Here is a 27,745-nt window from a genome sequence, read left to right on the forward strand (position 1 = left end):
CAAGAATCACTAGAATAAAGATTATACAACACTATAGTTAAATAGTGAGTATGGGAGAATATTTGTCTGTATATTTTTCTAAGTAGCTATCCATATCCTGAAACGCTAGTGGTATATCCCTCTCAACTTTGACCCACAGCTGAAAAACATGGCAGACGCCGACGAAAAATCGAGCCGAACACTTTTCGTGCGAAACCTGCCTTACACAACTACTAACGAGAAGCTAGAGGAGATCTTCAGCGAAGCAGGGCCGATTAAGGAATGTTTCGTCGTCAGAGAGCCAGGTTTGTGCCCAGTGTGCGATGGTTTAGCAGAAATCATGGCGAAGTTTTTAGAGCAGAGTTCGTGCAAGCATGTTGCACATGTGGTGGTCAACACGTGGGGTTTCTATAACTACCAAATTATTTTTCAAAATGACTTAAACTCTCCTGTTCTCTCTCTCAGGTGTGACAGACACATGCAGAGGGTTTGGATTCGTTACATTTGCTCTCAGGTAAGTACTATAAATTATGATTTTGATGTCTTTTATCCTGCATGTGGTGCCAGGGTTATCTATAAAAAAAATTTGCATGTACTTAATTTTGTGGTAGAAGGGAAAGGCAGTTTTCACGTAGTGTGAAGTTTGAGGTTAGAGTTAAGTTCATTAAACAATTCGTCATGAATTGGCATGCAGAGGAGAGGTCACCACAAGAAAAGGAGGAAAACATTTAGACAGTACTTTATACCAGCTCAATAAGTAAAAGAACAAGAAAGAGTAATGACAAAATAAGTAGCAGTCTTATCAACCCAAAATCAAAGGGTTGATAACTTTATTTTTCCTGCAATCTATCGCAAAATAGAACCTGTGGCATAAGATTGGATGTAGGGGCATATTCATTACATACATGTAGTTTCAAATGGCAGTCAGTGTTAGATATGTAAATGGTTTCTAAAGGTATGATAAGTCATTTTTGCTGTTGTATTCCTGCAAAGTTGGAGTGTTGCACTAATATAGTGTAGAATATAGTGTGGTTGTTACTGGTGGACTAATTCAGATTCAAATACAAATGTACCCGCTAGCAGGTAAACCAAAAGAGGAATGAATGAATAAGGAAATGGAGTAGCCTGGTACAAATTTTTTGTGACAATTTTTTTCCAGAGAGGATGCGGTGAAGGCGAAAGACCAGCCTGTGTCAGTACAGGGGAGGAAAGTGTTGGTGTCTTTTGCAGACAAGAAACCAAAGAAGAGAAAAAGTGAAGGTGTGGCAGAAGAGGATGGAGAAAATGAGCAGAAAGACAGTCCAGGGGGTGAGTAGAGTTATAAGAAATTGCGAGATCTTTGTTATCCATACACAAAATAACTGAATTTTTCATCAGCACTGTACCTGGAAGGTATGTATGCAACCCAAACTCTGAATTGATATGTTAAGATTTTATCCAGTTGCTTTAGTACCTGTCAGCTGGCATATTTTATTACCTGGATGTCTAACCTTCATCAATGTAAAGTCTTAAACTCAGTTAAAGATACTTTTCTCCTTGCAGCCCCACCAAAGAAGAAGAAGCGAACAGAACACAGCACAGCGGGGCGGGTCGTCGTTCTGAAGAACCTGCCGGCTAAGGTGAAGGAGGAGAAGATACAGAAACTGGTCAGGTAGGAGACGGAATCTGGGGTGCCATAACATCCATTGGTGTTTTGTTTTTGTTTTGTTAAAAGATAAATAATTGGTGTTTTATACAATACATTGATCCAAATTCCAAGAAGAAGAAGTCAATTTTGAGGCATTTTAAGGCAAAAGTTTAATGCATAATTGTGTCCTGCAATGTTTGTTGACCAGTTTCTGGCCTGAGCACGTAGGCAGGTAGGCAGGCAGACATGTTTGTTGACTACAGTAGATATCAGGGAGTACATGTAGAAGAAGCGACGTTCCCAGCCCCAGACACAGTGCTGGTAAAAAAATTCTCTTCCAACACTCACAAAACTTCATACATCCAAGTATTGTGTACTAACAGACAGTTTCCTGTACAGCAAATATGAGGGTGTAGAAGAAGTGACGTTCCCAGCCCCAGACACAGATGAACCCACAGCTCTGGTGAAGTTCTCCAACACCCTAGCCAGGGCTGAGGAGCAACCCCTAATCACTAGATCATCAACTTTGTTACATGTACCAATTGAATGTTTTATTTTTACTACAGTAAATATGAGGGAGTAGAAGAGGTGACCTATCCAGCCCCAGACACAGATGAACCGACAGCGCTGATAAAATTCTCCTCCGAGTCCAAACACTTACAGAATTGTATACTTACATATATGTGTACTAACAATAACGCAATATGTTTTTCCTGTACAGTAAATATGAGGGAGTAGAAGAAGAGGTGACCTATCCAGCTCCAAACACAGAAGAACCCACAGCGCTCTTACTGCAACACTTTGTTCAGCAACAGGATTTCCAAACAGAAGACCATGATGTACTTAGTTATTACACATACTAACAGTAACACAATGTTTATTTGTTGCAGTAAGTATGAGGGGGTAGAAGAAGTGACTTTCCCAGCCCCAGACACAGAAGTACCCACAGCTCTGGTTAAGTTCTCCTCCAACACCCTGGCCAGGAAGGCTCTGCCCGGTCTCGGCTCCTCAAAGGTGAAGAGCTCCTCAGTCCAGGCTGTTCTCCAGTCTAAGGACAACAAGGCGCCATCCAAGAAGTCGCTCAAGAAGTCCAGGATCATTGTCAGGAATTTGTCCTTCAAGGTTCGTTAAGGATTATCTAAATCGGTTAGTCTGTATAACGCAAACTCTAGGTGTCCGGGGGTTTCTGTCCCCTCTAGCGGTTACAGGCAGCTGCTGACTAGGAGGACGATTGAAATCAGGCTACTAAATCGGTATACTGCAAATGCCTTTAATATCGCATGGTTTTTATTTTGTGGTAGGGAGAAAATGAAGTTTTTTAAGTTAGCGTTTAAAAAAAAATAGTAGCGCTACAGTCAGTGGGCAAAAGGTTTCGGCGTGGTTTAAAGTTTGTGCTGAAGAGTTCACTGCGAAAACTGCGAACAAAAAACACCGCGAACTTTTCTGCATTTACAATACCTCATCAATTATGATGTGTCAAAATGTGTATTTATGTTGTCAAGTGTAAGACTATAGAAAATATTTCACAGGGTGCAATTGTATGACTAAAAGAACAATTGAGCAAGACCTGCATGTGTATGAATAGAAATAAAAAGACAACAAACAAAATAATAAATGCCTGGAGATTTCATTGAATGTTTCATGCATCCGATACTTAAATCTCATCGATATGAATGATAATAACCTGTTAAAGCAACAATTCAAAAAGTTTACCAACCAAAATATAATAAACAGAGTTTTGATTTTTCTTAAATGGAAAATGTATTTTCCCCCCTACAGTGTAATAAGGAGGATCTGAGAAAAACTTTTGAGAAATATGGAAAGATCACCGATGTGCAGGTCCCTACGGTACAAGGTGGGCTGATTTCTTTTACTGTGATTCTTGTTTCTTTCACTGTAACTTTATGTTCACTGTTTTCACGGTCGCCCCTGTACCGTGGACTCATCATCACCGTAAAAAAAAACTGTTGAAATTATTTATGATTCCTTCACACATCAGTTCTTTAAATCATTTGCCGTCACAGTGAAGTTAAAGTTCAGTGAAAATGTCCATTTTCCTTACAGTGTTACACTGTGAAACTTTGCTACCATGAAGATAAAGTGAATTTCAGTAGTTTGTTTTTCCATAATTTTTATTAATTTGCAAATTTTAACATTAAGTTGTTTGTCTGTTGCAGGTGGGAAGAAGCGAGGGTTTGGGTTTGTCCAGTTCACCAGCGTGTTTGAGGCAGCCAAGGCTGTGGCAGAGATGAACACAAAGCCTCTGCATGGTGAGTGTTTTGTGTTGTTTATTTATTTTCTTCATCAGGAGAAACATATTGTTTTGTGTCGTTTATTTATTTCATGAGAAACAAATTGTCTACGGGCGGTCTTAACAGTACAGTATGTAACTGTTAACAATTGGATGGACAGAAATGAACACAAAGCCTCTGCATGGTGAGTGTTTTGTGTCATGTTGTTTATTTATTTTCTTCACCCAGGAAGCATATCATTTACTGATTTGATGTCCTCACTCAGTAACATGTCTGTAAGCTCTTGAATGTGTTGGTGACTATCTTTCCAACACCCTTTAATAATATGGCTTTATATGTCATTACAAATTTCATAGCATCATAGGCTAACCTTTTTACCCTGACAGATCTAGATTTTGGTTCTTCAGAGGATGTTTGGTATAAGCTACAGTCAGACTTGGTCTCAACAACTGCTCAAAGGACAGTGAAAGAGTGGTTAGTGACTGGAGATGGTTGCCCCAGACAAGAGGGTCTTAACAGTAAAATGTAAAGAATTGAACAGACTGTGTACCAAATGACTGGAGGTGGTTGGCTGGCCAGGTTTAACTGTATTGTAAATGCAGAAATGTCCGCGTTTTTTGTGGTGACCGTTTCACCGCAAACTTTAAGCCACCACAAACGTAACATTTGTTTCCAATACTGTAGCAGACAGTATTAGCGCTGCCGCAGACTTAAAAACACTCCATTTTCGCCTTAGCACGACACGAAAACCACACATTTACAGTATATGATTTCTTCTATTGCCTTAAAACCTCAAGATCCTTTTCATGGATCTTTATGCATTTGGGAATGTGGATAGTTGTTTATGTCCTGAAGAAAATTAAGAGTCTTTTTTCTTCATGTACTTAAATACAGGAAGGCCCATTGCTGTGGACTACACTGTGCCCAAAAATAGATACGAGTCGGCAAAAACACCAGAAGATAAAGAGGACCAAGAAGATGGAGAGTCAGATGATGATGATGATGGTGATGAGGACAGTGGTACAGAGGACAGGGATGAGGAGGAGGATGGCAGTGATGAAGAGGATGAGGAGGATGACAATGATGATGATGATGAGGAGGATGATGATGATGAGGAGGAGGATGATGATGATGAGGACAGTGATGATTTTTCTGATGATGAAGATGATGAAAAAGGTTTGTTATATTTTGATGTCTCAACATTTCTTGGGTTTATCTTAAGACATCTTTGGTAATGATATTTCATAAGACAGATCACTGTCATGATTTCTCCCTTTTCTTTTCAGTGAAGAAGAAATCCAAGACCCCAAAGCCTTTCAGAGAAAGCACAGATGTCCAGCAGGGCAAGACTGTTTTCATCAGGTAAAGTCTGATGTGTCATAGGCTATCTGGCATCAAGTTGATACTGAATTTAATTTTACATTGTAGTTTGATTATTACTTAAAGAGATTCAAGAAGTGTTAATTGGACTTTTAGATTTTCATGCCAGTTGGTTATTTTACACAGTTGCATCCGTTGTCTTTCACTCTTTTATATTTTCTAATTTCCATTTCTTTTGGATGAATTATGTTTGATGAAAAATATCCTTTCCCAGGAACCTGTCGTACGACTCCCTAGATGAGGATGTAGAAGAGCTGTTCCTTCAGTTTGGTGGGATCAAGTATGTTAGACTGGTGGTGGACCCTCAGACAGAACACTCCAGAGGTAAGGACACTTTTGTAAACATTCCTTCATTCAGTGTCATTTTTGTTCTCCATTGTTGTTGTCTAATGTGAGTGGATCAAAACATTCCAGCCTAAATGGGGTACTAGTGGGTAATTTCCCGAGTAGCCTTTGTTTTCAGACAAAAATTGATAGAGCACATGTGTAAGATGTAAATACCTTTCTTAATTCACTTTGTAAATACCTGTAACAATTCATACATGTACAATGTTAAATGGACGTTTTTTTACTTTTGTTTTGTAATACTCCAGGAAGACTAGCTTCGTACTGTTCATTGTACTGTATGTAAGCTAATGGAGATAATAAAGTATCCAAGTATCCAAGTTGTTGTCTAATGTGAGTGGATCAAAACATTCCGGCCTAAATGGGGTAGGGAATTTCCCGAGCAGCCTTCGTAACCCCTGCTTCACCTAATGGGTCAGTGAAGTCATGCTTGTCTCGAGCATTGATGTTTCTGACCTAGGGCGAAGAGATGCTGCTACAGTAAGAATTAGTTCAGTGCTTTGATGAGTGGCCCCCTACGGCCTTGCACTGAGCGAGTTCGTTAAAATTTTTTTTTTAAAAGCTCCCGCCCTACGGCCTCAAAAAGTCTATGGGACTACCTTGACCTTTGTACCTTCTGCTTCTTGTCCCTTGATGATCTTAGTCAGGAGTCCAGCCTTGTTAGTGGCCAGTAGTTTGTGGAGTCGTGACCTTTGGAAGTGGAACAAAGCTAAACAATGAAGGCTGGACTCCAGGCTATATGATAAGCTTGCAAAGAACACCTTCTTTTCCTTCCCTCAGTGAAAGTTCCCCAAAAATGTTCAATCTTGTAATAGTTAGTGAGGACTGGATGTTAAGCTATGTCTCACTTGCAAGGCAACATACTTTCTTCTTTTGTACTTGTTGTACCTTTTTTCTGTATGGACTGTTTTATAGCTTTGAAGCAAATTTTGTGTCTGTTTCTGTCTTTCCAGGTACAGGATTTGTTCAGTTTAACACCAAGGAGGCAGCAGACAAGTGTGTGCAGCAGGCAACTGTAAGTATGCAAACATATTGACAAATCTTTAAAATTTGTCAAAGCATTTTTGCCAGCCATTATAGTCAAGTCAGGTCAAGCTTTATTTCACAATAATTGTAACAGGTTCAATGTAAGGTTGTATAAGACTACTGGCAGGTTGCATACATTGATCTAGTACAGTCTACGTATAGGAAACTGGTTGGCCAATTTCTTGCAGTACTGCATATAGTCACAAGGTGGCAGTTTAACAATTTGATATTGCAAGTGGAACAACTTGAAACTAAAATACTTAGTACTCTTCACCGCAAAGATTTGAAGCTTTACAGTATCTCATCCTTATTTCTACCCCCAACAGACTGATAGTTTGAGTCTGGCCCGCCGCAGTTTGACCTTCAGCATTGCTGTGTCCAGACAACAGGCCCAGAAATTGACCATTACGCCACAATGTGTTAACTGTCCACTAATCTCTCTCCCCCCCCCCTGCAGACTGATGGTCTGAGTCTGGCCGGCCGCAGTTTGACCTTCAGCATTGCTGTGTCCAGACAACAGGCCCAGAAATTGACCGTTACGCCACAATGTGTTAACTGTCCACTAATCTCTCTCCCCCCTGCAGACTGATGGTCTGAGCCTGGCCGGCCGCAGTTTGACCTTCAGCATTGCTGTGTCCAGACAACAGGCCCAGAAATTGACCGTTACGCCACAATGTGTTAACTGTCCACTAATCTCTCTCCTCCCCCCCTGCAGACTGATGGTCTGAGTCTGGCCGGCCGCAGTTTGACCTTCAGCATTGCTGTGTCCAGACAACAGGCCCAGAAATTGACCGTTACGCCACAATGTGTTAACTGTCCACTAATCTCTCTCCCCCCTGCAGACTGATGGTCTGAGCCTGGCCGGCCGCAGTTTGACCTTCAGCATTGCTGTGTCCAGACAACAGGCCCAGAAATTGACCGTTACGCCACAATGTGTTAACTGTCCACTAATCTCTCTCCCCCCCCCTGCAGACTGATGGTCTGAGCCTGGCCGGCCGCAGTTTGACCTTCAGCATTGCTGTGTCCAGACAACAGGCCCAGAAATTGACCGTTACGCCACAATGTGTTAACTGTACACTAATCTCTCTCCCCCCCCCCTGCAGACTGATGGTCTGAGTCTGGCCGGCCGCAGTTTGACCGTCAGCATTGCTGTGTCCAGACAACAGGCCCAGAAATTGACCGTTACGCCACAATGTGTTAACTGTCCACTAATCTCTCTCCCCCCCCCCTGCAGACTGATGGTCTGAGTCTGGCCGGCCGCAGTTTGACCGTCAGCATTGCTGTGTCCAGACAACAGGCCCAGAAATTGACCGTTACGCCACAATGTGTTAACTGTACACTAATCTCTCTCCCCCCTGCAGACTGATGGTCTGAGTCTGGCCGGCCGAAGTCTGACCGTCAGCATCGCTGTGTCCAGCCAACAGGCCCAGAAACTGACCGTTACGTCACATTGTGTTAACTGTCCTCTAATCTCTCTCCCTCCATACAGACTGATGGTCTGAGTCTGGCCGGCCGAAGCCTGACCGTCAGCATTGCTGTGTCCAGACAACAGGCCCAGAAACTGACCGTTACGCCACATTGTGTTAACTGTACACTAATGTTCCCTCCCTGCAGACTGATGGTCTGAGCCTGGCCGGCCGAAGCCTGACCGTCAGCATTGCTGTGTCCAGACAACAGGCCCAGAAATTGACCGTTACGCCACAATGTGTTAACTGTCCTCTAATCTCTCTCCCCCCTGCAGACTGATGGTCTGAGCCTGGCCGGCCGAAGCCTGACCGTCAGCATTGCTGTGTCCAGACAACAGGCCCATAAGCTGACCGTTACGCCACAATGTGTTAACTGTCCACTAATCTCTCTCCCCCCCCCCTGCAGACTGATGGTCTGAGCCTGGCCGGCCGAAGCCTGACCGTCAGCATCGCTGTGTCCAGACAACAGGCCCAGAAACTGACCAATACGCCACATTGTGTTAACTGTACACTAATCTCTCTCTCTCCATACAGACTGATGGTTTGAGCCTTGCCGGCCGAAGCCTGACCATCAGCATCGCTGTGTCCAGACAACAGGCCCAGAAACTGACCGTTACGCCACATTGTGTTAACTGTCCTCTAATCTCTCTCTCTCTCTCCATACAGACTGATGGTTTGAGTCTGGCCGGCCGCAGCCTGACCGTCAGCATCGCGGTGTCCAGGCAACAGGCCCAGAAACTGACCGAGGACAAGAAGGAGAAGAAACCCACAGACAAGAGGAACCTGTATCTCGCCAGGGAGGGGTGTAAGGATGTTTTGTTAGAATTTATCACAATGATTGCTTTTTATAAAAAGGTCTACAGGGGTGCTGCGCCCCCATGCCCTGACCATGTGCCCTCTTTTCCTCGGAGATCCAAATAAAACAAACATTATACCTGACCCATCCGGAGAAGCAGGAGTTACAAAGACTGCTTGGGGACATTGCCTACCCCATTTGGACCAGGTCATCTTAATTAGATCCTGCATTATTACATTGGAATGTCCAAGAACATTAATCAAATTATGATGAATTTGTGCGGCCTTTGCATGCCTTGGCAGAAGTATGTTTTAGAAGGGAAGGTGTTTGAGATGCAACATGGCAGTATTTCAACTCCTGCCATGAATGTATCAGTAGCATAGTTTTTTACATACGTATCAGGGTTTGAAACAGACAGACCCAAGCGTGAGCTTACATGGGTTGCTAACCTCTTTTGTCTATTTGCCAGTGATCCGACCGGGCACCCAGGCAGCCACAGGCCTGACAGACAAGGACATCACTATGAGGCAGAAGGTAAGCACAAGTATTAATAATCAAATTTCATAAACATTTATTTTACATCTGAAAATTTGTCTCTGCTCTCCTTGTTATCTCGCAATCAATGATTAGATCTTACTAGAAACCATCTTAAGTTTTTTCTTGGTCTGCCGGCTATGAGACATTATTTCCTGCTTTTGTAGAATAAAGTTTTCCCTCAGTAACAGCCTTATTCTAAAGGTAATTGTTCATTGTTTTTCAAAGATTTTTATGAAGAGTCATGTTATCTCCAGATAGAAAAGATCATAGTGTTGGAGCCTGTCTCAGTGTAGGGGGTTCAAATCACAGTGTAGGGGGCCCTTTACCCAAATTATGCTAACTACAATACTGTTAATGTTACTTATCACATACTAACTGTTAATAATTTTGAAATTCCTAACCAGGTAGAGAAGATTAAGCGCGAGAAGCTGAAGAATCCTGCCATCTTTGTGTCGGACGTGCGCCTGTGTGTGCGGAACATTCCACTCAACATGGGGGACAAGGATCTGCGCAGACTGTTCCTAAAAACCCTGGGGGACAAAAGTATCAGCATCACAGAGGTAGGAGGCCTCAAATTTAAGCAAAATTTCTGAATGATACATGTTAGACATTACAGACAATAATTTAAAAAGACTCTTTGTACACAACCAAGTGATTTATTCAACCAACGTTTCGGTGACCATCTGTCACCTTCCTCAGAGCAATCTGACTGGTTCCCATTCCACTGTAGCATGTCGGTTGAATAAATCACTTGGTTGTGAAGAAAGAGTCTTTTTATTCAGTGACTTACCAAGAACCTGATTAAACTATTCACAGATTACAGACAATATTTTGTATTCTCTCCAACAAGTTATTAACTTTTATGATAAAATTATGATCACATTTTGTAAACATGCTCTGACAAAGAGGTCATCTGAGTTAGCGCTAGATGTCAGCCGCTCCAGACCCTTGCGATTCAGCCCCGCCAATGTAAACTGCTCGCAATTCAGCCCCTGGCTGTGAAGAGATAGTAGTCAGCCCACCCAATAATAATGACGATAACTTGCTAATCCACTGTCTGCTCCACAGTCCAGAGTCATGCGGGATCTGAAGAACGTGAACAGCCAGGGTGTCGGCAAGTCTCGCGGCTACGGTTTCGTCTCCTTCTCACAACACGAGCACGCGCTCCGGGCGCTACGGGAGACTAACAACAACCCCAACCTCTTTCCCGATGGCAGGGTGAGTCCTGATAAATATAGAATACTACACGGTGTATTCCGTATTACCCGAGGCACCAGCCCGTCCGCGGGTAGGACTGGGACCGAGGGTGATATGGAATACACCATGTAGTATTTTATTTCTGTCATACCCTCCCGAAAAAAACACATATTTCAATGCAAAATGCGACAGACTTTGAGAAAAGTTGGTGTCCTAGAACAAAAGATTGTAACAGCCACACATTTCAACGACTGAATCCAGTATTCAATTTTTCGATAGCGGCACACTTGGCGCACTCGAAATGCATTCTAAATATTCTATGGTCTGGGTTTGACAAGAACAATACATGTACATAGTAAGGGACCATGATCCTTGACATATTTAACTACCATTTAATTGACGAACTTGGTTAAAATTGTTGACTGAATTTTTGCTGAATGCTTTGTATTCAAAAGAATTGTTCCTGTTTCATGTATATCTGTAGGTTGTAAATGATATGTATTGCTGACTTTTGTTTTTTAACCTGAAACTTTTTGTTCTTTTCCCATTCCAGAGACTGATTGTTGAGTTTTCCCTGGAGAACAAGCTGGCTCTGAAGAAACAGGAGATGAGACTCACCAAGGCTAAAGCTGTGAGATGCCCCTTATGCTTCGTGTTTATATTTTGCCTTTGGAAAAAAAGTCTAGACTTAACATTGTATATTGTACATTCAAGTACAAGTATACCCAGGTCCATTCAACATTTTATTAACTGGGTTGACATAAATTCGCCACTTTGAGAGATCTCTAGTGCAGCACCCCCCAGGTATGCATGGTTTAGATATACAAGTCAGAGTGCTTCATACTGGGGGACGTTGGGTTGGAGATCTGTTTGAACGTATCTTTTCAGGGTGGCGAAATTTTGTACCCTAGTAGAATAACTAGAATCTAACTTAGTAGATGTAGATGTTACCACTCCATTGCAGCATAGTCTTCATGTTGGGAAGGAAGTGTGTGGAGAAACAAATGACTTTCAACATCTTTCAATGGTGTAGAATCTATTTCGAATACATATTACAATGCATAGATTCGTAGCTGGTTTCCCAAATTTAATTTTGTGTTGGTTAGGCTACTGCCTGTACAGCTATATATAATTCTAACTGTATACTCACTGCCCAGACCACTGTACATTGTACACTACTTAACACAGGCACAATATGCCATGATGATTAAGTTGTTTTACACAACTCTTTTTTACAGGCTCGGCAATCTGCCACACAGAACAGCAGAAAGCAACACCCAGAAACAAACGGCAGTAAACAACCCACCAACAAACCTCCACAACCCTCCACAGAAAACAACGGCCAACAGACTCTCAGCAGAAAACAGAAGAGGAAGCTGAGACAACAGCAACGCAGGGAAAAAATCCAGCAGGAGAAACTAGATGGACTCGACGGCAAGTTTGACACGTTGAACCAACAAAGCGGGGTTAAAGCAGTGAGGGGGACGAAGGGTCTCCCTTCCCACTTAGGACCGAAGATTAGACAGAGGGACAGAGGGAAGGTTGTACAGAAGGCTGTGAAGAAACCCAAGCCTAGGAGCGCTCTAACCAAGACAAAACAGGAACCACTACAGCAGATGAAGGGAGGGAAAGGACAGGTAAGTCCGTTCCAATTTGATTAGCAGGTTCTTGGAATTAAAGAAAATTATTAAATAACTAAAGGAATGAAGCTGAAATGGAAGGACCAACATGAAATACTGTGAATGCAGAAATGTTCGCAGTGATTTTGTGGTTTTCGCGGTAAATTTTTTGCCGCAAACTAAAAATCACCACAAAATTTTTTGTCCTCCTACCCCCTTGTCTACTATTGTCTCAAAAGCAAACTTAAAACCACTACAAACACTCCATTTTCTCCCTACCTCGAAATAAAAACCATGCGAACTTGAATGCGTTTACAGTAGAAATTCTGTACTGTATGTAAAAATGGACGGGACTGTTTTAACATGGCTTATGACTGGATGTGATTGCCTGTGCCAGGTGGTTGCTTGACCTGTCCAGGTTTGACTGTGCATTGGTGCAGTTTGCAGTACATGTAATAAATATAGTCCGATTCATATTTTACTATTTTTTTTTTACTTATTTTATTATAAATGTCAAAGAACCACAGAAATGAACTAATGTGGCATTTAGAAAGGGAAAAGTGGGTGTTAAGGTTTTAGACCACTCTATCCAAGACAAAACAAAAAACAGTGAATTAAGCAGGTGAAAACTGACAAAGGACAGGTGAGAGGGGAAGGAGTGGATGTTTGGGTTTTACAGCAGCAGGTTTGATCTACAGTTGTTGGAAGAGTGTTTTTTTTCTTGATGTTAGAAGTTTGTACTGTAGCGATGGATTTCGTACAACAATTTTTAGACTTCTACATAGTACCAAATTTGCTGTGTACATTTACAACTCGGAAATGCTAGATTTTTATTACAATGCAACATCGAATAGCAGCACAGAACTCAATTTGCAAAAGTATCAAATACTGTATAATGACATGTGCAGCTAAGAGCAGGGTTGATATTTACTATTAGTCATTGATTACATTAGTTCTTTACATTTGTTAGTTATCAGCAATAGTTCAATTCTCATGTGCGTAAGTTGCCATACATTGGAAATGGTACATTTTTCTTCCAGTTTAACCCTTAAGCTGCCAGGTTTTTTAGCCAAGTAAAAATCAAAAATGTTTGACCCCTGACCTCCCTCACGAAACCTGCGAAACACCCGGCGGCGCTAAATCCCCTAACTTCCCTGCTTCGCGCGCTACACGCACGCAAAGCTGTTTTGTTCTGGGGAATACCCTATCCCGGTTATAACCGGGTCCAGCACACAAGGCATATTTCTGTATCCCTAGTTAAGTCGGGACTGGCAGCTTAAGGGTTAACATTGAATAGCAATATGGAACATAAGCATCTATATGTGCAGCTAAGAGCAGTGTTGATATCTAATCAAAACCATGTGTCTCCTTTTAGTAATCAAACACTTGCGATGATGACATTTACGCGATTGACTAGTGACAGCTAAATTAGCTAAAACTACTTGACTTAAGTCGAGTGCTAATCCACTTCCTAAAACTACTGTAAATCACTTAAGTATAGCAGCAGGAAAATATAGCGGTTTGGGGAAATTAGAGTAGGTCACGGCACTTAATCTTAACAGTGGGAACTTTAAGTGATCAAATATTTGCGATGATGAAATTTTTGCAGTTAGCTAGTGACCGTTAAATCAGCTAAAACTAAGCGACAATTAACAAATCAAGAATTACAGTATTGTTACACAGTGTTGATATTTAACCACCTTTAATTCTTCTTTCCCAGACCCCAGCTCAGCCGAGCCGTCGTTCCAACAAACCAGAGCGGAAGGAAGAGGCGAAGTTTGACCTCCTGGTACACAGGTACAAGCAGAAGCTGTTCGGGAAGGACTCCGGCAAACAGATGAAGAAGTCTAAGTGGTTCAACGATTAATCTTAAATCTTTATATTAATCTTAAGGACACATTGCCATGGAGAAATTGTTGAAGATTGTAATTAGATATCCGGGTAATAAGATACACCAAAAAACAGTTACTCAAGCAACTGGATGAAATTTTGAAAGTACAAGGAAAAGCTGTTCGGGAAACAGATGAAGAAGTCTAAATGGTTCAATGGCTAATCCTTATCTTAATTTTTATCTTAAAGACACAAAGAAAAATTGTTTGGGAAGAACTTGGGGGATGGATGAAGAAATGGAAGTGGTTCAACAGCTAATCTTGAGTCTTAATCTTTAAGTTAGAGGAGGAACTGTTTGGGAGGGACTTTGAAATCCAGATCAAGAATTCCACATGGTTCAATAACTATTCTTAGTTTTAATCTTAATCTTAAAGATACAAGAAGGCACTGTTTGGGAGAGAATGAGACAGCCAGATTAAAAAAAGTCTACATGGTTAAATCTTCAAGATTCCTGTCAGGGAGAAATCATATAAGAAGGACTTTGGGAGGATATCACTAGTAAATACGGCTAAATAGATCAACAGCTAATCTCATGGAAAGTGTATTTAAGAAGCAGTTTGGCCACTATCTGAAGTAATCCAATAATTAGTTTTATTATTAACAGCTTGTCTTAAAGGAACTAGGAATATTATCTTGAGATGGTCCGGCTAATATCCAAGCTGTTTAAGAGCAAATCATGGAAATTGTGTAAAATAGTCCTTACACAAACTTATATGCCTATTGTGAGAGTTAGAGAGCTTTCAAACTAAATGTTTGTGCAACTTACCTTATGGTGGTATCACACATCCAGACCATGAAAATGCTGTTTGCTGTACAAATATACTTTGTCATACTTTGTTTATATCAGGGTGATTTGAGATGCATTCTTTTTTTAACTGCTGTATAGTAAAACATGACAGTAACTATATTGTATTCAGTTGAGCATAATTGTGAAGAAACTCTGGTAAAGTACATGTTATAATTGTTTTTGTTGCTGTTGCGTTGTTTTATGCTTTGATATGTTACAGCCCTCCAAATGATTTGTTGACACTGAAGAGTCACTTAAAGAAATATCATCTAAAAACACACCAGACCTTGATGTCGTCCTCATTTCTTGAGTAGTAGATACAGAGAACTTTAAAATGTGTAGTTACAGGTTTGCGTAGCAAAACCTTTGTTGGATCCGTTGGCATGTGGGGTGGCCGCCATCTTGGTTTTGTGACGTCGCAGGGTAGCCATACCATTTCATTGGTAGGGGTGTTTTTGGGGGTCGCTAGCGTTCTCTCTATTTTTAACAAATCGGCACACAACTATCACACATTCAACTCAAATAAAAAATTAAAAAATCAATACCAATTCATATTTATAAAAAGACCCTGTAATCGCTAAACTAACATAGCAAGCCTGAAGTATATGTAGCACGAATACTTGACTCTAGTATTTTACATGTAAGTGTTGCCATGTGGCATTGTGGTTATGGCAGATGATTAAGAATCTTAGGGTTTCTACTTTAAATCCGTAAAAGCAGCCTCAGTGTTAGCCTGGAGTCCAGCCTTATTAGCTTCCGTCCGCTACCCAAGGCAAGGAGCGGAGCTTGGGTAGCGGACGGAAGCTAATAAGGCTGGACTCCAGGCTACCTCAGTGTAGCCTACTTTGCAAACTCCCTCCGGCTGTTTTCTTTTAAGTTACCGTTTTCTTACTACATTTTATTTTCTTCTTTATATTGCTGACCGGGAAGTCCTTCTGGGCCAGCAATAAGAGCAAAATATAATAAGAAAACGGTAACTTAAAATAAAACAGCCAGGGAGAGTCTGCAACGGAGGCTAGCTCAGTGGATCAAACCTTACAGCCCTGCCTTATGCTAGGGTCACATTTCCAAACCTGGGCCTGGCCGGGCTATTTTCGGAAACAGAAAATTAAAGTGCATATCAATAGATATGTACAAGTTATGCTCTTAGATAATGTTTGGTATGTATATTGTGTTTTGGTTGTCTTTTATGTTATATTTTTCGTTCCCAAAGACCACCCGGCCGGGCCCCGGATTGGAAATGTGACCTAACCATTCCACAGCTTGTACCTACTGTGCAGAATTAGCGTGTTACATGTATGCCTTACTGGTTATGCAAGAAGAACAAAATCCATTTACAGTTTTTAAGGTATTGTTGAAGGGTGGCTGAGGAATTTGGGGATGGTTTTGAAAACCCTTTGTTAAGCTTTATAAACCTTCCTCAACGTTAATGTTTTTTCAGGTAGTACCTTATAACAAGGTGATAATTTATGCAAATTAGTATGATATCATGATTACGTCATCAAGATTTATAAGGCCACGCCCCTTTTTTAGGCTAGTTCTCAGGAACTCCAAGTATAACGTCTGGACCATGTCCCCGCCCGTTTTGTTCCTCCCCTGCTAATCTCCAAGCAGATCTAACGGTGGTTAAGACCGTATCCAACTGGCAAAAGGAGTTTTTATAGCCACCCAAGATCTTCCTCCAGTCGGTTTGAATAAAGGCTATTAACATCCAATTGTTACCTAATCAAACCGTGCTTGCCGAGTAGGTGTTAATGAGTTAATTACTCTCCGTCTTAGGTGGCTATAAAAACTCGAGATCAACTGCCTTCTTGTTTCGTCTGAAATGACCTTCAATCGTCCTTGCGTTTTTATATAAGAGTTTTCCCGTGAGCCTAACGACTAAATTGTCTAAAAGGTTAACAGGCTTGGTTGCCCCTGGACGCAAAATAACGTCTTGGTATATGATACTGGGTTTATATGCTGGTAGTCATTTCCTGAAGCCTTAGACTACAGCATTCCTTATTTGGTTTGAAGCTTCCAGTTTCGTTTTATCACCAAAACAGTTTGTACCGCGAGATTTAGAGGGATTTTGTTTCAGGGTTCGGTGTAAATGCTATAACACTATAGAGGGCAACTAGCGACCTTGAACTTTAAAGGGTTATAGAAACAGAACATGAAATAAAGCAGCATGTATGGAATATTGGAGTCTAAGAACAAGAATAACGTTCATAGAAAGAGGGGGTAAGCAAAAGTTTCAACCACATTGTATTAGGGAGGAATTACGCATAAATGTTGCCGACTAGAAAACCTATCGCACCAGGGCCACTCTTTCTCGTATAAAGGTCATGAGAGGACAAAAACAACAACATAAAACCTGTATGAATTACTACATAGGAAATGCCCTGCTTTCTTAACCTATCTATACACTTAACTTTACTTATAATTAGAGGCATAATTAGCTTTACATTTCCGCTATTCTTCCTGTGCTCTACATTTTAGTTCACGTACATTTAATACATCACAGAAGAGAGTCTGACGTAAGATACGACGTAACTTAAAACACGCGTTTCATTGGCAGAATATGAATACAATGCCACACATTTGTGCTCGGTTTTGTTTCTTCAGTGTCTGGTTTATTTACCTATCCACGAGTGCAGTCTCAACTATAAACGGGTCAGGAAGCTGTAGAGAACTTCGACACACTTTCCTGGTTTACCAAAGGGACGACTAGTTTTATACAAAAATAAACTAATAAAAGAAAATAATCGGACTTGACGCAGGACTGAATTGAAATGCGTCACCGCTCCTAGATTAATGGTCTTTCCGTGTCAACCCCTCCTTCAGCTGCTTCGGGCTTACTCAAGCCCCGACACTCACCCTACACAAACAACATGAGCCTCTCGTTTTCTTAAGAACTCCTCAAACACTTAGCATACGTCTTTAATTCCTCCGAGACGATTGGAGAAGCCCTCTCCTTGTTTGGCTATGGCAGAAGGCTTCAAGACTGGGCGTTACAACTTAAAGACTGGGATTTATCTTAAAGACTTCTTAACGACCGCGAGTCCTTCTGGAGGCGATGCCGTAAAGTGTTGAACTTCGTACAGCTGTGTCTGGCGAAGATCCCAGTCGTCTTAAGACAAGATAAGAGACATAAACATCTTTAAGACGCTTGCCTTACGTTGAAAACTAGAAATTGTTAGACCGTTTTCGTTTGAACACAATATTTGGTGCTGGGCTGCTGATATAGTTTTGTACCATTGCTGCTGGTACAATTTTGTGACATCTTTAATCTAACTCGGAAATTTAGGACCATTGATATGATTATGTTGTTTCTGCTGTTTTTTGGTTTTTTGTTTCAAACGAGATGATCTGAGAATAGGACGAAAGTCTAAGCTCGACCGCTATAATATGTTTGGAGACTTAGACTTAGGGGCTCTTTTGGATACCAGGTTGATATTTCGTAGCCTTGGACAGGGCTTGCGCACTGTCGAAATCTAGATGTAAACATTGTTCAAACGCGGGCTCCGAACCAAGATCGCCCCGGTCCTTTGCGTTATATGTCACTATGTCACGTTATGTTAGGTCACTTCTCCAAAGTGGGGCTCGGTCGGAAAGATTGCGGGAACGAAAATATGATATAAAATCCACCGTTAAGTTAAAGTTCAGTGGACACGTCCATTTCTCTTACACCGTGAAATTTTGCTACCGTGAACATAAAGTGAATTACAGTATATTAGCCTTGATGCGTTTTATGCAGCCATGCAGCGTTTTTCGCGGTTTGACGCCGTGTTCTTAGTGTCAGACATTATAGACATTGATAGAGGGTCATAGAGTGTCAGACGTTGCGAACGTGCCCTGATGCGGGGTAAGTACCCAGCTGACTCGACACATAGCAGGGAAGGGTCCCTAGCCCGGGTCTCACGAGCATCGGAGTCGCGTAACGGTTTGACGTGGTTGAGAGTCTCGACTTCCTGACTTGTGCAAAGGTCAAATTTCCAAACCGGGGCCCGGTCGGGCTGTTTGCGTGAACGAAAACTAAACAATTTATCAAGAATATACACAAACTGGTGCTCATAATTAATTTTTGTAATATTTCTTGTGTTTTGGTGTCTTTTATATCATATTTTTCGTTAATAAAAATAAAATAAAAAACAGGTCAAACCCGTAATCTTCAAGTAGATGTAGAAAGACAAAATCGTTACGTTTCTCATAGCAAAGCTCCCGTTCCGCGGAGGCCAATGCGCTATGCCGCTGATTCCGCCTTTCAATATCTGCTTGGAGATGAGCAAACCAGCACTTCTGCTAGTACAACGCCGTTCTCAGGAACTCCAAGTGTAACGTCTGTACTATGTCCCCGCCCACGCACCCAACAGTTAGCGTCAGAACCAGTTAGCCTTGACAGAGACCACCTTGTACCCAGAGGTTTAACATTGTGGGTGATTTTTATGTGATAAGGTAGCCAAAGGTAGCCTTCTTTACAGACTTCTAGGGGTGCTGACGTTGCGAACGTTGGTTCTGATTCGTGATTTTCAACATAAGCCAGGGAAATGTCGGGGAAATCGTTTTCGGGTGAGGCGAGTAGAAACAGTCTCCTGGCTCTCGGGGATCGAACCCGGGCCCGCCAGTCCACAGGCAGCACGCCTTAACCACTAGGCTAAAAGGTCTAGACCAGTTAGACTGGTCAGTTGGAGGCGCTTGAACCCCATTGTTACACATCCATCAGACGTATAGATTTGCACGCGCATCATTTGTTTTTCCGTGACTGTAGTTAGTTACATCATGATGAAAAGTCAAAGTCCAGGTTTAGCCAACCAATATGGCGAACAACATGACGTCATGTCACGTGTGTGCAAACACCCGATACGTCACAGGGATTCGTTCTCACGACATACGACATCTGGAAGGTGTCAGGGCCCTCAGAAACGTCAGGATCGATTTGCGTTGATAGGAACCACCTTACCCACGTTAAGTATGACTGTATTCAATACTGATAACTGGGACAGTTCAGATGAACCTGGAAATGTCAGACCTGTAAATTTGTTTGTATATATATTACTTATAAATAACTTGAGTTATGCTGACTACAGTAGTCCGGAAACACAAACAGACACACCAGACAGAGAGAGAGACACACACACACACACACAGACACACACACAGAGACACACACTCTCTCACACACACACACACACACACACACACACACACACACACACACACACACACACACACACACACACACACACACACACAACTATATCTCCATTTTTCCGAATCATAACATCTGCTTGGAGATTAATACTTAGTGCAAAATCTGTTTCATGTCCATGGGCCACTCGTATACAGTCGTTAACGACAAACCCGGTTAGCGCTGATAGAACCCATCTTACTCCAGTCAGCTTCTGTTGCAGAAGGCCGCTTTTGATGAAAATACTCTTAGATTTTCACATTTTGAAAGTGTCAAAAAAACCAGGCTAATTATTCCTTTTTCTGCTGAACTCTACGATCCATACGCCCGTAGAAGGTAGCGACGCCCGCTGGCGCCCGTACCGTCCAGTTCAGCTGACATGAGCAGACGGGGCGCACACACGTGTATTCACAGTAAAGTGTAAAACCAACAAACTCCCCGGAACTGGGACGGCGTCCAGACGCTAATCGGTCTTATACGTGAGCTACCAACTAAGTAACTGGTCATCCACCCTTAATAAGTTAATATACCCTGGGAACCAGACTGTTTATCGGGCCTTCTAGCGGGTTCCTTCTAGCCGGTTCCTTTTAGCCGGTTCCTTCTAGCCGGTTCCTTCTAGCGGGTTCCTTCTAGCCGGTTCCTTCTAGCGGGTTCCTTCTAGCCGGTTCCTTCTAGCGGGTTCCTTCTAGCGGGTTCCTTCTAGCCGGTTCCTTCTAGCCGGTTCCTTCTAGCGGGTTCCTTCTAGCCGGTTCCTTCTAGCCGGTTCCTTCTAGCCGGTTCCTTCTAGCCGGTTCCTTCTAGCCGGTTCCTTCTAGCCGGTTCCTTCTAGCCGGTTCCTTCTAGCCGGTTCCTTCTAGCCGGTTCCTTCTAGCCGGTTCCTTCCAGCCGGTTCCCTCTAACCGATTCTTTCTAGTCGGTTCCTTCTAGCCGGTTCCTTCTAGCCGTTTCTTTCTCAGCCGTTTCTTTCTCAGCCGGTTCCTTCTAGCCGGTTCCTTCTAGCCGGTTCCTTCTAGCCGGTTCCTTCTAGCCGGTTCCTTCTAGCCGGTTCCTTCTAGCCGGTTCCTTCTAGACGGTTCCTTTTAGACGGTTCCTTCGGCGGCCGAAAGCTCCAAGCCCGCTGATACAAATTTGCGCACCGGGGGAGCTCTAGCCCGAGAGTTGACCGGCCCTTACCGCAGATCACAGCCAGTAAGTAGCACTAGTTTTTAAGTAAACAGTGGCAATATTTGTGTCGCCCCTGACTTTGCGAACCTCAAACAGCGCTTTACACAAACGCAGTTTGTTCCTAGTCACAATCATCTTACGACGGTTTTACGACAGCAAATTCTTGGGGCATTTGTGTAAATGTCGTACAATATATTTAGCTGTCTTATGACAGTCGGTTCAACTCTGTCGTTGCCTTGCTGAACATACTGCTAAAAAAGCTACGACGAACGTGACCGCGTTACGTAACGACTTGACAATAACGAAGCCAGTAAGTAGCACTAGTTTTTAAGTAAACAGTGGCAATGTTTGCATCGCCCTTAACTGTTGCTTTGTTCTTATTCATCAACACATTTGCCCTAAGACAGGCGTACGGTTGTAAAATTCTTCCTCCGACAGTCGTGGCTCTCTCTTTTAGCTGTTATGTGGCAAAAACGTAGTCCTTGCAGCAGATTAAAGCCAGTAAGTAGCACTAGTTTCTAAGCAAACAGTAGCAATATTTGTGTCGCCCCTGACTTTGCGCCTACAAGAGCGCCCTGCACACACGCGCGGCCGTCTGGACCGGATGATTGATTTGCACGTTTGCCTTGTACTTGTTGTAAGTATGACATTGATATATTCCCCTTAGTCAAGCATACAACCCATAGTGTATTTTCACCTAGCCCTGTACAGTTCAAGATTTTACGACGCACCCACGACTCACAATACCAAGACTTATGCTTCGGTCCCATTTCCAATCCGGGGCCCGGCCGGGTTGTTTCCAAAAACGAAAAATATAAAATGCATATCAAGAAAATACACAATAAATGGTTAGGAATAATTTTTGTAGGTTTTGTGTCTTAAGTTGTCTTTTATATCACACTTTTCGTTCCAACAGGCTGCCCGACCGGGCCCCGGATTGGAAATGTGACCAAAACATTACTTTCCCCCTATCAAAGCGCCCTGCACACACGCGCGGCTGTCTGTACCGGATGATGAATGAATTATGTGCACGTTTGCTCCAGTATTAAAGTAGCAGTAGTCTTTAAGCAAACAGTGGCGATATTTGTGTCGCCCCTGACTCTGTGCCTACAACATGGCCGTCTGGACCGGTGATTGACGTGCACGTTTGCTCCAGTATTAAAGTAGCAGTAGTCTTTAAGCAAACAGCGGTGATATTTGTGTCGCCCCTGACTTTGTACCTACAACAGCGGCCGTCTGTACCGGTTGATTGACGTGCACGTTTGCTCCGGGAGCGGCGAGAGTTCCGGTCGGGGTCTCTCGCCACGGAACATCAAAGGTTTAAACTTTTACACCGAACCTCCGTCTTACACCATATGTCACACCTTAAGCTGAGCACCTTAAGATAATGATATGATTAGATTCTTAGTCAGGTTCTCAAGGAAGTAAATGCTTAATTCCATCCTCGGCCACCCTGGAACATCAGAGGCGCAATTTTTTACAACTAACCTCCGTCTTACACCATATGTCACACGTTTTAAAAAGACCTGAGCCTAAGAGTAAGACAATGATATACATACAACAGGAGTTTTAGGATCCTAGGATAGTTCTTTAGAAAGCAAAACCTTCGTTACATCATCCGTTTGCGGTAGGTACATTCTTCTGGTAGAATATGCGCAGGTTTCAGGGCTTGAAATGATACCTGTATATTCATCACAGGTTACTGCAGGCAAAACTGGACTTATGTATGTCTGATGTCTACCTACACATTACACATGTACTTTTACCGGTACAGAGTATGTAAGGCATGTGTACATATGTGTTTCCTGTACTAATTACCACTTGACATTTTTCAAAGGATTTAAATACCTATTTCTAGTTACTATTACTAAATCATCCATACTTTCTAAAATCTACTTTTCACGAATAGCAGCTAGATTTTTCTCTTGTACTAGAGCAGGTTTCCAGGAAAAGTATTTCGAGCCCTGCATGTATCGAGCCCTGCGTGTTTACATCTGTAACACATCGCCCCAAGCAAATAACAAAGTTCAAGGTCCAGACCGAGCTGAGCCAGGTTTCACAGACGCGCGTTACACTTCTCACGAACGTCTTAAGGAACAACTTAGCCTTAAGACAGTCAACACATCGTCTTAACGCTAAAGGAACAAGATCAACCGTGTTCCAGAAAATAGGCTTAAGACTCAAGACTTCTTAAGATTGAAGACATCAACGTTGTACGCTTGATAGAATTTTATATACTTGATACTTTTCAACAATAGGAATTGAAATGTACAAAGGTTTCTTTGGTTTCCGTATTCTTAATTAGGCTTAATTACCAGTAATAATTCCAGATTCTTATCTACTTGTATCTAAATCCATCTGTGTCGATGTCATTCTGATCTTCTGTATGACATCCCTAATATGGTTTCTCCTTTCCTGGCGTTACTAAAACGATATAATTCCCTTACCAGAAAACAACAACAACACATGGCGCTTCGTAACTTTACAAAAACGGTAAAGCACGTTGTTTACATCATGACATGGTACACATGTACAGATTCAACACAAAAGGTAACTGCTAGTATATTTATATATATGGTCACGTCACTTGTATAGATTGTTTACGATAGCACTGGCAATCTGTCTGTCATTTGTTGTGATTGGTCAGAAAACAGGTCTTTAACACCTGTATCTTTGTATCATCAATCGTGATTGGTCAAAACAGGAATAGCATTTTGAAATACCCCTTATCTTCGTGTATCATCAACTGTGATTGGTCAATAAAGCATTCTCATATTGAAATACACCTTAACTTTGTATCCTCAATTTTTACTTGGTCAGATACAGACCCTAAAATTTTGTTTTTACTCCAAAATGTGTTAAATATTTCGTTTTGGCAGAAGTAGCCATTAGTATTCACCCAAAATTGCCAATTGTTGCCTCGAAAATATCCTTATCTCTTGTGACCGGCTGTATTTTCTACGAGGGCTGGTCTGTATCTATCCCACAGGCATCTGAGTTATACAGAACGGTCTGGTACTTCCCATGGGTGGGTATGATACTGGGATGCGCAGTAAAATTATCAAGACACTCATAACCTGGGCGATGACAGAAGCCCGTATATTTGGCGGTCTGGGCAGTAAATTCTCAATAAATTAATCCACGAACTTCTAAGGGAGCAGGAATTTGGCAGCCGAACAACAATCCTACAAAATGACATGACCAGATATAAACAGAGTTTGAGTCATAACTTTATGAGTACTTGCAGACGTCATAGCAAGCTCCTGTCGGCATTTGGATATTGCCATTTCTTGCTATTACGATTAACGCTTAGGTTTCTTTTTGGTACCGCTTTTCAGTGGTTAGGCAACACTACCAGCAAACAAAACAAAATAGAAGAAAACAAATAAGACAATATGAAAAGACCGACCTAATTCAACAATGAAGTTCATCATTAGCAGATGTTTCAGTCCATATCAACAAATCCATTTAAATATTCTAGAGGCTTATAAGCTTACAACGATATTAAACATAGAATTATGATATGTTATTCTCTAGTTTTGCTGTGTGATGAATTCAAATTTGGTGAGGCGGCACTCATAATCAATCCATCAATGTCAAAAAGAGTGAAATATGAACTGAAACGGTTTGATGATTGTAAATGATGCTGATCGATTGCTATAGCACTTTCAAGAGGTGGGGATTTTTCCTCGGATCATTTGAATGCACAAACTTAACGATCGTTTTTTAACTATAAACAAACGGTAGCTTACTGAGTGGAATTTAAAGTTTCTTAATGAATAATATATCCAAGTAAATCTATGCCCCCCTTTTTACTAGACGGCGATCGCATCCTCTACTGGAAAGCGATGGAGTAACTCAGTAAGGGAGAGGAATTTTCTCGGATCATTTAAAAGCACAAACTTAACGATCGTTTAACGGTAAACAAACGGTGGCTGAGTAGAATTCATAGTTTCTTAATTAGTTGATAATATCTCCAAGTGACTCTATGTCCCCCTTTTTACTAGACGGCGATCGCATTCTCTAATGGAAAGCGATGGAGTAAGGCAGGGGAATTTTCTCGGATCATTTAAAAGCACAAACTTAACGATCGTTTAACTATAAACCAACGGAAGCTTAATGAGAAGAATTTGTAGTTTCTTATTCAATGATATCTCCCAGTGACTCTATGGCCCAATTTTTACTAGACGGCGATCGCACCCTCTAATGGAAAGCGATTGAGTGAGGGGAGGGGAATTTTCTCGGATCATTTAAAAGCACAAACTTAACGGTCATTTAACGATAAACAAACGGTGGCGTGACCTGCTACTCTGTCGGCCCGTCCGTCTCATTTGGTCCTCTTCTCGTCGTCCAGCCACGCTGTCAATCAAAAATTCGTAGCGTTCTCCGCACGATGGTCACACCCTGTGAGCGGATCAGGTTACCGTCAATCAAACTAGCCTCGCAGGAGGCTCCACGGCGGGCACTCTATTACTGCAGTTCTTCTTTCATTAACTGTAACTTTGTTTTCACTGTTTCCACGGTCACCCCTGTGTCGTGACCTTATCATCACCGCGCAAAACATGTTATAATTTATGATTCCTTCACACATCCGTTCTGAGAATCACCTGCCGCCACCTGAAGTTAAAGTTCAGTGAAAATGTCCATTTTCCTTACACCGTGAAATTTTGCTACCCGGTGAAGATAAACTGAATTACAGTAACGTCGTTTTTCCTAATAACAGTCAAACCTGTCTATAGTGACAACTCAAGGGACTTATTGAAGAAAATGGTAACAGTGGAGAAGTGGCCTCTGTAGACATGATTCTTAAAGCTTTGGTAAATGGAAAAACTAATCCAAGGGATGTCGTTTTTTGATTCCTAATTACTGTCGACCCTGTCTATAGCGACAACTCAATGGCCTCAAGGAAAATGGTCGTGGTAGACAGGTGGCCGTTGTGCAAGATTCCCGAAGGATGGGGTCGATGAAAAAATTAACTTAGTTATGGGGCCACCACTGAAAAGCGGCCGCAATGGACAGGCTGGTTTTATGTAGTGGTGGTCACTGTTACAGGTTTGACTGTACTTACTGTTTAATAGCCGAACGATGTTGTGGAAAAATCGGGTGTATCAGAACACGGAAAACAACACGTATCCATCACAAACGCCCGTCGCGAAGCCTGCGTGAGAGGCTAATAGAGCCATCGGGGACCACTTTCCTCCGCTCGAACACAATCTCTGAATCTGTCGCTGTCTGTTTTCCTGCTCTCTCTCCCAAACATGGAACAACTGCCCCGCAGCTCGATCCAAACACGTCAAACTCTTCCACGGGTCTCTGAATAATACAGTCTCGTTTTTCTTAAATCGCATGACGAATGTGGGAAAGTATGTTACACCAACGTCAGGCCGTTCCTAGCGGAGTCAAGAAGCTCTCTCGGGCAGACGATCACCTCCGTTTTCGCCCGTTCCTCTCTCTTCTTGAGGTGCCGCTTTTTCATATTTCTGTCCAGCTTTTTGGCGCTCTCTCTCAAGTTCTGTACCGACTGCTGCAAGACCCTTCTAGCCCGCTCTTCTTCCTCCTTAGCTTCCGGCCCTTCGTCTTCCGTTTCCTTGATTTCGTCGAACGTGATGGGCTGGGTCTTGAAGCGGGCGGACCGAGCCCGTCGGTTTCTCAGCCGCTCTGACTTGGACAGCTTGGCGGGGGCAGGTGCGACCGGCTCCGCCGGCTTCACTAGCGGGAACCCCTCGGTCGGACTGAACCTCGGTAGCCTCTCCTGGAACCGAGCGCACGACAAGTCCTGGAAGTTGGGGGACGGCGACGACGAAAGGTCGTGAGCTGCGGCCGCCATCTTGAATCAGACGATAGTTTTTGTGTTGAACTTGTTTACAGCTGCTGACTCGAGTGCTCTCTCAGCTTAGCGGAGTGAGCGCGCCTGTCGAACAGTGAGTCGCCCGAGTGCCATTCCCTTAAACGCGCTGTATTTGAAGAATCCCCTGCGACTCACAGCACGGATTGAGTTTCATACCACGGAGCATACCGGGACACGCTGCGAGTGGGAGGGTATAATTAGACATCGGAAGCACGAGACTGGGCACAAACGTCATAAAAGGCTCCGAGTTTGAGTTGACCCGACCCGAACTCGAGGGTTTCATATCGATTTCTTACCTTCGCCAAAGAGGTTATGTTTTCATCGATGCTGTTTGACGTGACCATGTTTGTATGTGGACAGCGCAACTAGAAAAGCTACGGATGAACCCTTATGACATTTGGTATGTAGTTTTCAGCAAAACAACGGGCACATTCGATTATGGCCCCTTACGGCTTTCTTACGTACTGCAGCAGAATTTCTGGTTTTGATATCTTTGAGGTCTTCGATTGAAAACGCCCACTTTAAATAACAGGAAGCACGATGGTTAGTAGGCTGATTGATAGAAGTGATAATAAGTGTGGCAATTAAAAATTATTGCCATAGCGAAGGTGTCTGGGTAGATCTTACTTCACTGTAAGGAAAGTACCAACGTAGCACTCTAG

General features: G+C 42.5%; 2 protein-coding genes across 2 annotated transcripts; one reads left to right on the forward strand and one right to left on the reverse strand.

Annotated features, from left to right (window-relative positions):
* The first annotated feature begins 127 nt into the window (after positions 1 to 127).
* Positions 128 to 15,184, forward strand: LOC136421509 (RNA-binding protein 28-like). The gene is made up of 19 exons (XM_066408837.1): positions 128 to 284; positions 445 to 493; positions 1,139 to 1,287; positions 1,522 to 1,630; positions 2,006 to 2,141; positions 2,378 to 2,728; positions 3,386 to 3,461; positions 3,784 to 3,876; positions 4,753 to 5,034; positions 5,145 to 5,220; positions 5,453 to 5,562; positions 6,537 to 6,598; positions 8,742 to 8,880; positions 9,341 to 9,405; positions 9,813 to 9,968; positions 10,477 to 10,626; positions 11,159 to 11,236; positions 11,844 to 12,242; positions 13,945 to 15,184. Exons 1-19 carry the CDS (start codon positions 149 to 151, stop codon positions 14,089 to 14,091), a joined length of 2,763 nt encoding a protein of 920 aa, XP_066264934.1. The 5' UTR covers positions 128 to 148; the 3' UTR covers positions 14,092 to 15,184.
* An 8,262-nt stretch (positions 15,185 to 23,446) lies between these two features.
* LOC136421865 (uncharacterized protein C11orf96 homolog) lies at positions 23,447 to 27,357 on the reverse strand. Its single transcript, XM_066409432.1, has one exon. It carries the CDS (start codon positions 27,060 to 27,062, stop codon positions 26,604 to 26,606), a length of 459 nt encoding a protein of 152 aa, XP_066265529.1. The 5' UTR covers positions 27,063 to 27,357; the 3' UTR covers positions 23,447 to 26,603.
* Between the last annotated feature and the right edge of the window lie 388 nt (positions 27,358 to 27,745).

This window comes from Branchiostoma lanceolatum, chromosome 16 (genome assembly GCF_035083965.1).
Source record: "Branchiostoma lanceolatum isolate klBraLanc5 chromosome 16, klBraLanc5.hap2, whole genome shotgun sequence".
In the NCBI taxonomy this organism is placed as follows: domain Eukaryota; kingdom Metazoa; phylum Chordata; class Leptocardii; order Amphioxiformes; family Branchiostomatidae; genus Branchiostoma; species Branchiostoma lanceolatum.

Excerpts from the sequence above, each read along its gene's own strand:
- LOC136421509 (XM_066408837.1), top strand. The coding sequence starts at position 149 with ATGGCAGACGCCGACGAAAAATCGAGCCGAACACTTTTCGTGCGAAAC. Across the intron at positions 3,462-3,783 it reads GCAGGTCCCTACGGTACAAG|GTGGGAAGAAGCGAGGGTTT; the intron begins GTGGGCTGATTT and ends TGTCTGTTGCAG. Across the intron at positions 11,237-11,843 it reads GACTCACCAAGGCTAAAGCT|GCTCGGCAATCTGCCACACA; the intron begins GTGAGATGCCCC and ends TCTTTTTTACAG.
- LOC136421865 (XM_066409432.1), bottom strand. The coding sequence starts at position 27,062 with ATGGCGGCCGCAGCTCACGACCTTTCGTCGTCGCCGTCCCCCAACTTC.